At 39.3% G+C, this 11,072-nt stretch overlaps 1 protein-coding gene across 1 annotated transcript in view; it reads right to left on the bottom strand.

Moving 5' to 3' along the window:
• Positions 1 to 10,663, bottom strand: part of LOC138853826 (uncharacterized) — a 152,661-nt gene extending 141,998 nt beyond the window's left edge. Inside the window, exon 1 of the mRNA XM_070092965.1 lies at positions 9,670 to 10,663. Within this exon, the coding sequence (XP_069949066.1) occupies positions 9,700 to 10,614 (915 nt within the window). The 5' untranslated portion in view covers positions 10,615 to 10,663 and the 3' untranslated portion in view covers positions 9,670 to 9,699. The remainder of the gene's footprint in view (positions 1 to 9,669) is intronic.
• Between the last annotated feature and the right edge of the window lie 409 nt (positions 10,664 to 11,072).

Raw genomic sequence — 11,072 nt, 5'->3', positions numbered from 1 at the left:
GTCATTAATTGGTTAATTACTTAATAATTATATGTGAAATGACAGAAGGAGGTGGATGTTAAGTTCACAAATTTATTTAATGTGTAGTGGATTATAATTATTACAATATTAATTTTGATAAGTCAAGTCTGGCTAAGTTTATATTAATTTGTATAATATTAATTTGATAAGACAATTCTGGCCAAGATTTATATCAGTGTATGTGTAATTGATAAGCCAGGTGTTGCTAATTATATTAATGTGTATAATATTAATTTTACTTAATGTGTAGTGGATTATAATTATTACAATATTAATTTGATAAGATAATTCTGGCCAAGATTTATATCAATGTATGTGTAATTGATAAGGCAAGTGTTGCTAATTATATTAATGTGTATAATATTAATTTTGCTATGCCAAATTCTGGCAAGGATTTATATTAATTTGTATAATAATTTTGATAAGCCAAGGCTGGCTAAAGGTTTGTATTAATGTACATTTAAAATTTATATATAAATTTCTTACATGTGTAATTGTATGTAAAGTAAAAGGACACAAGTGCAACTAATGTGACATTTATTGTGGCAACGTTTCGCTCTCCAGGAGCTTTATCAAGCCATTAATGTGCCACAATATTTAAAATTTATATTACAATTTTTGCTACATGTAATTGCTAAGCTCAAGTAGCTAGAATTTATTTAAAGGCAAGTTGTACTATTTACCTTTATAAAGTGCATAATTTAGTACATAATCAGTGTTATTAAGTTGAATTTAATACATTGCATCATGGCTGAAAATGAGGAAATTAATATAGAAGACAAACATATGGAATATAGAGCAAAGAAAGCATCTCTGCAAGCTAGAAAAAGGCATGTAACAAAAGCATACAATAAATGTTTGGAATTAATGAATCAAGAAACTGTGAATACTGATGATTTAAAATTGTATTTAGATTCATATAAATTCATATAAATATGATTCATATAAATTATATTACAACAAATATGAAGGAGATTTATTAGTAAACTGTGTAGATGAGACTGAAGTAGATCTCATAATTAATCAGTATTATGAATTAGAGGAAAAGATTCTTTCTTGTAAAAGTCAGGCCTTGAATAAATTAAAATGTGTAAACCAGGCAGTTAATCAGTCTGCTCCAACAAATAATATGTCTTTGCCAAAACTCCCAGAATTGTGTTTACCTGTATTTAATCCTGGTGAAAATTGGGAGGAATTTTGGTCAATTTTTAAAGCAGCTGTGCATGACAGGAGTGACCTAGCCTGTGTAACTAAATTATTTTACCTCAAAGGACAGGTAAGAGGAGATGCTCACATACTCATACAAGCCTTTCCCAATGTAAATGACTCTTACAAGGAAGCAGTTGACTTGTTGAAAGTCACTTATGGTAATATAGAACAAAGTAGGTTGGATCTAGTGAATATCATTGTTAATTTAAAATCTCCAGATCACACTTACAAAGGTTTACAGCAGTTTAGAGTTAAACTGGAGAGCACTCTCAAAACTTTAAGTAATAAATATAATCTGAAGGAATCAGACTGGTTATTGAGTGCCATGGTACAGAATAAATTAAGCTGTAAAACACTTGAATGGTTCTCAAACAAATATCACAAGGGTTATTTTGGTCTGGAGGAAATAGACTAGGTCTACAAGAATTGATTGTGCAGTTGCAGACCAGCCAACTAACTCATTTTAAAGATGCAACACATGATAACTCTGAGGTATCTGTCAAGTTTCACAAAGGAAAAAATTATCCCAATGTTAATAATCAAAATTCATTTCCTAAAAGGAGTTACATAGGGGCATATGAAGGAGCAGGAATCAGAAATAATGATTCTCCGCAAGGTAAGAAGAATAAGTACCCTCCTAAGAGTAGCCCAGTTAATAAGAAACCAGTCAAAGAAAAGAGAGATTGTCTTTTCTGCAAGGGTACTCATTTTTCTAAGAATTGCAATGCATACAATTCATGGAATGATAAAGTTGAAAGATTGGAGGAACTTGACAGATGTATCAGGTGTTTGGGTAATCACAATGTAAAGGATTGTTATGCCAAATTAAACTTCTGTTATCAATGTCACAAAGGAAGACACCATATAGTCATGTGTAAAGGTCTATATGATAATGTTGATAATAATGATAATGTTGACAATCCTGACACAACAGTAGCTAATGTAAAAATTGCTGCTAATGTTAATAATGATGGTTTTGCTGAAGTAGCCTTACCTGTGTTACAGGTAAAAATTGATGATAAAAGGCATAAATCAAAAAATGTAACTGCATTATTAGACCAGGGATCCCAACGTACTTTCATTAAACGTAAATGTCTTGATGGTATGAAAGTACAGATGGGAGATCCTACAAGTCTAAAATTATCTGGGTTTCTCTCGGATAAAAGAGCTCAATTGTATGACACTGTTTATGTAACTGTCAGGTTGGGCAATGAGAAAAAATGTGTTAATGCAGTAATTGTAGATAGACTTCCAGAGAAAATATCTAGAGTAGGGCTTAGTAAAGCTACAGAAAGACTCTCACATAATGTAAATTTAGCACCTTCTGGTGTAAGTGATGATTCTGTAGACCCAATAAATATTTTGATAGGTAGTGACTATTATGCCTCTTTTGTAAAGGGTATTGTAAAGAAATGTGGTGTCACCGTTTTGAAGACTGCAGGAGGCCATGTAATGCATGGTAGGATTCCTCGTAATAATAATTCATGACTAGAGGAAACTACAAATACCATAACTGTGTGTCTTACTCATGAAGTTGTGCCCCAGTATAAGTCTTTCATAGAGGATAGTGTTGAGCCAGTGCATAAATTGTGGGAATTAGACAGCATTGGAATAAATGTAAATGAAGAAAGTCCAGACGATTCTTTTACTCAAGAACAATACCTGAGAGATGTAAAATTTGAATCTGGACAATACTGGGTACGACTTCCGTGGAGACTGAACCATCCAGAATTGCCCACTAATTACAGAATGGCATATGGACAATTAAAGGCGAACTGAGTAAGACACCAGAATTGTTAACTGCCTATAATGATATAACTGCTGAGCAGTTAATTAATAAATTTATAGAAGAGGTACCTCCTGAGCAAGCCAAAATTTATGGTCACTATTTGCCACAACACGGAGTGAAGAAGGATTCTAAGACCACTCCTTTGAGGATTGTGTTTAATTGTAGTGCCAGGAGTAACAAAAATGTACCTAGTTTAAATGACTGATGACAGGTCCGTCGTTGACGGAAAAATTAGGAGATATCTTATTAAATTTCAGGATGAAAAATTATGCCTTTACGGCTGACATAAGTAAAGCTTTCCTAAGAGTGGGTTTACAAGAGGCTGACCGGGATTGTACCCGCTTCTTATGGCCTGAGAATCCTATTGACCCACTTAGCCCTCTGAAAACCTTTCGCTTTAGGAGCGTATTATTTGGTGCTACATCCAGTCCGTTCCTACTTCAAGCGACGATAAATGCACACCTTAAATGTACGGGAAGTCCATTGAGTAAAGTAATGAGCAAACAATTTTATGTGGACAATTTCCTGGGTGTGACGTCAACTGAAGAGGAACTGTTAATGACTTATGGAGAGGCTAATAAAATAATGCAAAGTGCAAATATGCCTCAGAGAGAATGGAATAGTAATTCGTCCAAATTGAAGGACAAAATAAGTAAAGATTACCCTGGAGATGAAGTGCAAAAATGTAGTAATGTATTGGGTTTAACTTGGGATACTGAGAGAGATTTGTTAATGTTAAAACCTAATAATTACAGTATGCCCAATAAATTAACTAAGAGAGTTTTGCTTGCCGAAGTTCCCAAATGTTTTGATCCACTAGGTTTAGTGTCACCCCTTACTATAAGAGGGAAATTATTAATTCAGGAAGCATGGAAACTTAAATGTGCTTGGGATGAAATTCTACCTGAGGAATTCATTAACAGGTGGGATGAATTAATTGGTGATTATGAAAAAAATCCAATGTTGGAGTTCCCATGCCAGGTAGCCAATCCAAATGGGAAAAATGTACTCCACATTTTTTGTGATGCTTCAAAATAGGCATATGGAGCAGTTGCTTACCTTCAATGTAATAGTGTTATTTCTCTTGTTATGTCTAAGGCTAAAGTGTCTCCAATTAAATCACGTACCTTACCTCAGTTGGAATTAACAGCCATTTATGTAGGTGTCAAATTAACTAATTATATAAGAAATAATTTGCAGGAGATAAATATTAGCAACACTGTAATTTGGTCTGATAATGAGGTATCCTTACAATGGATTCGCAATGGAAACAGTAAAATTGTGTACGTACAAAACAGAGTCGCTGACATTTATCAGATGCAAGAGAAGTATAATAGTTTGGGTCAGCATATGTTAACATTTAATCATATACCTGGTGAGGAGAATCCAGCTGATTTCTTGTCTCGAGGTTTACCTTATGCTAAATTTGTAAATGCTGTATCATGGTTTAAAGGACCGAACTGGCTGGTAAATAAAGCTAATTGGCCTGTACAAAAGGCATATATTGCTCCTGTTGAAATTACTGTGACCACCGCTCCAATAGTTTGTCCTTCTTTATCCATTGATATAAATAGGTATTCTTCTTTACCCAAACTGATCAATGTAACTAAGTTGGTGTTTGAATTTCTAAACAAGATAAATATTTCATATAAGCTTTCACATCCTCTTGAATATTGGATAAAGAGGATACAAGAAGAAATCTATGGAAATGAGATTAAATTGATGATGGAAAGAAAAATTGTGAAAGGTTCTATAATAGAGAAATTGGGGCTGTATTTAGAGAACAATGTAATTAGGTGCAGAGGTAGGTTACAAAACGCTGAATTGGGTGATTATGCTAAACACCCTATCTTACTGCCCAAAACTCATCATCTAAGAAATTTGATTGTTCTAAATGCCCATAAAAATGTAATGCATGGTGGGGTACAAGATACCTTAAATTGTATTAGGGAAACTTTCTGGATTCCACAAGGACAGCAAAGTGTAAAAAGGGTGATTAAATCTTGTGTAATATGTCGCCGTGTGGATGCCAAATCCTACATGTACCCAGGTCCTCCGTTGCCAAATCAGCAATTTGAGTCGTTTTGCAACGACCTCCGCCTGGCTGCAGTGTGGAAAATACTGTATATATTTTCCAAAAATACAGTAGTTATTAAATGTAAATAGATCGCCATACTCTATTTAAAATTTATGTAATCGAAAACGGGAAGCTGCTCCTGCGCAGAAGGGAGACTCGCCATCTTGGTTTTTAATTGGATACAACGTTAATATAATGGGAAGAATTTTTCGTGCTCTAGAGGTTAAAATTGAATTGATACCTCTCAAATAGGAGGCAAAATTGTTGGATGTGCATTCCTGCATAACTTGAGATATCAGACGACTGGACAAGACAGCTCCATGAACCTCAGATAAGCTGTCTAGATTTGTGTATAATTCTGGCCAGTGTTTTCATAAATTTAGTTAGTGAGGTTTTTCTGAGTATGATACAACTTAATATCCAGTCAAATTGGTGAGTGATATTAAGATATATTTTCCTTCTGTTATGTATATGTGAATTTATATACCTGGAGTTTACCTGGAGAGAGTTCCGGGGGTCAACGCCCCCGCGGCCCAGTCTGTGACCAGGCCTCCTGGTGGATCAGAGCCTGATCAACCAGGCTGTTGCTGCTGGCTGCACGCAAACCAACGTACGAGCCACAGCCCGGCTGGTCAGGAACCGACTTTAGGTGCTTGTCCAGTGCCAGCCTGAAGACTGCCAAGGGTCTGTTGGTAATCCCCCTTATGTATGCTGGGAGGCAGTTGAACAGTCTCGGGCCCCTGACACTTATTGTATGGTCTCTTAACGTGCTAGTGACACCCCTGCTTTTCATTGGGGGGATGTTGCATCGTCTGCCAAGTCTTTTGCTTTCGTAGTGAGTGATTTTCGTGTGCAAGTTTGGTACTAGTCCCTCTAGGATTTTCCAGGTGTATATAATCATGTATCTCTCCCGCCTGCGTTCCAGGGAATACAGTTTTAGGAACCTCAAGCGCTCCCAGTAATTGAGGTGTTTTATCTCCGTTATGCGCGCCGTGAAGGGTCTCTGTACATTTTCTAGGTCAGCAATTTCACCTGCCTTGAAAGGTGCTGTTAGTGTGCAGCAATATTCCAGCCTAGATAGAACAAGTGACCTGAAGAGTGTCATCACGGGCTTGGCCTCCCTAGTTTTGAAGGTTCTCATTATCCATCCTGTCATTTTTCTAGCAGATGCGATTGATACAATGTTATGGTCCTTGAAGGTGAGATCCTCCGACATGATCACTCCCAGGTCTTTGACGTTGGTGTTTCGCTCTATTTTGTGGCCAGAATTTGTTTTGTACTCTGATGAAGATTTAATTTCCTCGTGTTTACCATATCTGAGTAATTGAAATTTCTCATCGTTGAACTTCATATTGTTTTCTGCAGCCCACTGAAAGATTTGGTTGATGTCCGCCTGGAGCCTTGCAGTGTCTGCAATGGAAGACACTGTCATGCAGATTCGGGTGTCATCTGCAAAGGAAGACACGGTGCTGTGGCTGACATCCTTGTCTATGTCGGATATGAGGATGAGGAACAAGATGGGAGCAAGTACTGTGCCTTGTGGAACAGAGCTTTTCACCGTAGCTGCCTCGGACTTTACTCTGTTGACGACTACTCTCTGTGTTCTGTTAGTGAGGAAGTTATAGATCCATCGACCGACTTTTCCTGTTATTCCTTTAGCATGCATTTTGTGCGCTATTACGCCATGGTCACACTTGTCGAAGGCTTTTGCAAAGTCTGTATATATTACATCTGCATTCTTTTTATCTTCTAGTGCATTTAGGACCTTGTCGTAGTGATCCAATAGTTGAGACAGACAGGAGCGACCTGTTCTAAACCCATGTTGCCCTGGGTTGTGTAACTGATGGGTTTCTAGATGGGTGGTGATCTTGCTTCTTAGGACCCTTTCAAAGATTTTTATGATATGGGATGTTAGTGCTATCGGTCTGTAGTTCTTTGCTGTTGCTTTACTGCCCCCTTTGTGGAGTGGGGCTATGTCTGTTTTTTTTGAAAATCCCGCAGCTAGCCCGCTACACTACCTGCCGCGTTGGCCATGCCAACGGATCTGTTACAGGAAGGGAGTTTGCATTTTCCTGTTGTCATATGGGCATGGCATTTTCTAGGGTGGTCATACTTGCACGTCCCGTCTGTTTTTCCAGATTTCCCAAGTCTGCAGATACCAAGTGCATAGTATGTGCACAGGCTTGGTTTCCGTTTGCCTTGGGTTTCTGTGACTGTATTCCCTGTTGGTGCATGTTTCCCTGTCTTATTCCTATCCTCCCTAGCACCAACAATGGAGCCCCCACCAGTTGTTTTTGGTAATATATCCTCACTATTGCTAGTGGAGTCCTCTTGTTTGCTATTTCCTGTGGTATTTCTAGTTTGCAATATTGGTTTTATCTTATCTTTGACTACACTTGTTTCCCCACTACAGTTCCTGTCCCCTATGAGGTCATTTATATGTATTCCTTCCTGCGTATAATTCCCGACTACCTGGACAAAATCTCCAGCTTCACCATTACTGTCTCCCAGGACAGCACCTCCAGCTTCACCATTACTGTCTCCCAGGACATCACCTCCAGCTTCACCATTACTATCTCCCAGGACAGCACCTCCAGCTTCACCATTACTGTCTCCCAGGACAGCACCTCCAGCTTCACCATTACTGTCTCCCAGGACAGCACCTCCAGCTTCACCATTACTGTCTCCCAGGACAGCACCTCCAGCTTCACCATTACTGTCTCCCAGGACAGCACCTCCAGCTTCACCATTACTATCTCCCAGGACAGCACTATCAGCCCCACATTTACTGACTACCAGGACATCACCTCCAGCCTTACAGTTTCTGACTACATGGCCAGTATCAAGGGCAGTACCATTCAGCCCAGACTTTTTATGTTCCCATCTGTTGTAGAAAGCTTCCAGGTTGTCTATGAAAGCAGCTTTGATGTTATCCTCTTTTAATACCCTTGTGATTTTAGTCCACAGATTTTCCTCATTTGGGCATACCCAAAAACACTTCCCTGTTTTAATACTGCTTGTAGCTAGTTCTTGGATATCTGCACAAGGGGCGTGACACCAATTTCCACAAAAATGACAATTTATCCATGTGGAAGCCCATTTGTTTGATTGACTGCAGACTATACAGAGCTTCATAATGATTTGAATGGTTGATTTACTGTAATTCTACTATCAACCTCTTGAATACTCTATTAATAACCTTCTTAAGTGAAGCTCTAGCTATTTGTATTTCTATTTCTAACTGTACTTGTATATTGGACAGCTTACCGTGTACGTTCCTGATTTATATTTATTGTTTGTGTTTGATAAGGGCGCCTACAACCCCATCCGTTTACAGTCTGCTTTATTGTCCAACGAATCCGTTTGAAACCAGTCAAGGGTTCGGACCATCAAGGGTTCGGACCAGTCGAGGGTTCGGACCAGTCGATCTGATCTGATCAGTGGGTCACTTATTTAAAACAGTCGGTGATTTGGGCTAACACATGAAGGATCTACTTGAAATTATCTACCCGAGTAATATGTGATTTGATTGATACAAAAGTATAACTTGCGTGTTGAAGAGCCGGTGATTTCTGGCAGCTCCTACAATGACGAACGGTCGAGCCTCAACCCTTGTTTATCAATCGCTGTATCTAGCTTTTCTAGTTTTTTTTTCGTCTCCACCACAATAAATGCTATATTATCACTATAGTTGACTGGTGGAAATTTTGGAGGAAGGATGCTTTTTCTGTAGTAATAATTGCTTCTCGTGTATATTGCGACCGCTGGTAACTACAGGTTATATGAAATTCACAGTATACGTCTGGTATTTCAAGAAAAAAGAAGCTAATGAAAGTCACTCCACTCCACTAAGTACCATTATAATACTGGTTAGTTGCTACTACAACACTGTATTCTGCTATTCGCTGGTATCACTAGATTATATGCGAGTACACTAGCAGGCCAGGAAGATTATTAAAACAGCTGACCACTGTGGTAAGTTTCTGGCGACTTCTGGCACCTGCCTCTATAGGCTTATTACTTCATTTACAAATTCACCTGTTTTCAAATAACACTTTAGCCTTTATCATCTATATACTAGGGAGCCACTGTAGTATACACTATACACTATACACTATGTATACACAATGTTATCAGGGAGACTTTCTTTCCTCTGACAAAGAAAAGTTCTATTATTAATATTTTGCACACGGAACACAGGCCTATGATTCCCCTCTGGCAGTAAACTCTGCTAGGTACTGCACACTAATTCTCCTTTTTTGACTCAGTATATAATGTTTTCCGCCCAAGATTAGTTCCAAGCGCTAGAGGAATGTATCGTATAGGATTGATGGCACAAATTAAAGTTCTAGCACGTAAGAGCGACCGTGTAAACACCAGAAAACCCGGAGCACAACGAGGCACGCTGACACGCTGGTGAGGGGATCATTTTTTAATATACAGTCCACAAATTTATATATTTACCAGTATTCCTGGTGTATGTATATTTCATTTAATTAATAGGTCCAGAGCAACTTGTGGTTATGACAGTGGTAGGTATCGAAGGGAGACATTTTTTGCAACCTATGTTTACCTGGAGTTTACCTGGAGAGAGTTCCGGGGGTCAACGCCCCCGCGGCCCGGTCTGAGACCAGGCCTCCTGGTGGATCAGAGCCTGATCAACCAGGCTGTTGCTGCTGGCTGCACGCAAACCAACATACGAGCCACAGCCCGGCTGATCCGGAACTGACTTTAGGTGCTTGTCCAGTGCCAGCTTGAAGACTGCCAGGGGTCTGTTGGTAATCCCCCTTATGTGTGCTGGGAGGCAGTTGAACAGTCTCGGGCCCCTGACACTTATTGTATGGTCTCTTAACGTGCTAGTGACACCCCTGCTTTTCATTGGGGGGATGGTGCATCGTCTGCCAAGTCTTTTGCTTTCGTAGTGGGTGATTTTCGTGTGCAAGTTCGGTACTAGTCCCTCTAGGATTTTCCAGGTGTATATAATCATGTATCTCTCCCTCCTGCGTTCCAGGGAATACAGGTTTAGGAACCTCAAGCGCTCCCAATAATTGAGGTGTTTTATCTCCGTTATGCGCGCCGTGAAAGTTCTCTGTACATTTTCTAGGTCGGCAATTTCACCTGCCTTGAAAGGTGCTGTTAGTGTGCAGCAATATTCCAGCCTAGATAGAACAAGTGACCTGAAGAGTGTCATCATGGGCTTGGCCTCCCTAGTTTTGAAGGTTCTCATTATCCATCCTGTCATTTTTCTAGCAGATGCGATTGATACAATGTTATGGTCCTTGAAGGTGAGATCCTCCGACATGATCACTCCCAGGTCTTTGACGTTGGTGTTTCGCTCTATTTTGTGGCCAGAATTTGTTTTGTACTCTGATGAAGATTTAATTTCCTCATGTTTACCATATCTGAGTAATTGAAATTTCTCATCGTTGAACTTCATATTGTTTTCTGCAGCCCACTGAAAGATTTGGTTGATGTCTGCCTGGAGCTTTGCAGTGTCTGCAATGGAAGACACTGTCATGCAGATTCGGGTGTCATCTGCAAAGGAAGACACGGTGCTGTGGCTGACATCCTTGTCTATGTCGGATATAAGGATGAGGAACAAGATGGGAGCGAGTACTGTGCCTTGTGGAACAGAGCTTTTCACCGTAGCTGCCTCGGACTTTACTCTGTTGACGACTACTCTCTGTGTTCTGTTAGTGAAGAAATTATAGATCCATCGACCGACTTTTCCTGTTATTCCTTTAGCACGCATTTTGTGCGCTATTACGCCATGGTCACACTTGTCGAAGGCTTTTGCAAAGTCTGTATATATTACATCTGCATTCTTTTTGTCTTCTAGTGCATTTAGGACCTTGTCGTAGTGGTCCAATAGTTGAGACAGACAGGAGCGACCTGTTCTAAACCCATGTTGCCCTGGGTTGTGTAACTGATGGGTTTCTAGATGCGTGGTGATCTTGCTTCTTAGGACCCTTTCAA

This window comes from Cherax quadricarinatus, chromosome 41 (genome assembly GCF_038502225.1).
Source record: "Cherax quadricarinatus isolate ZL_2023a chromosome 41, ASM3850222v1, whole genome shotgun sequence".
In the NCBI taxonomy this organism is placed as follows: domain Eukaryota; kingdom Metazoa; phylum Arthropoda; class Malacostraca; order Decapoda; family Parastacidae; genus Cherax; species Cherax quadricarinatus.
Note: the sequence above shows the minus strand (reverse complement) of the source record. Positions and strands in the feature narration are given on the sequence as shown.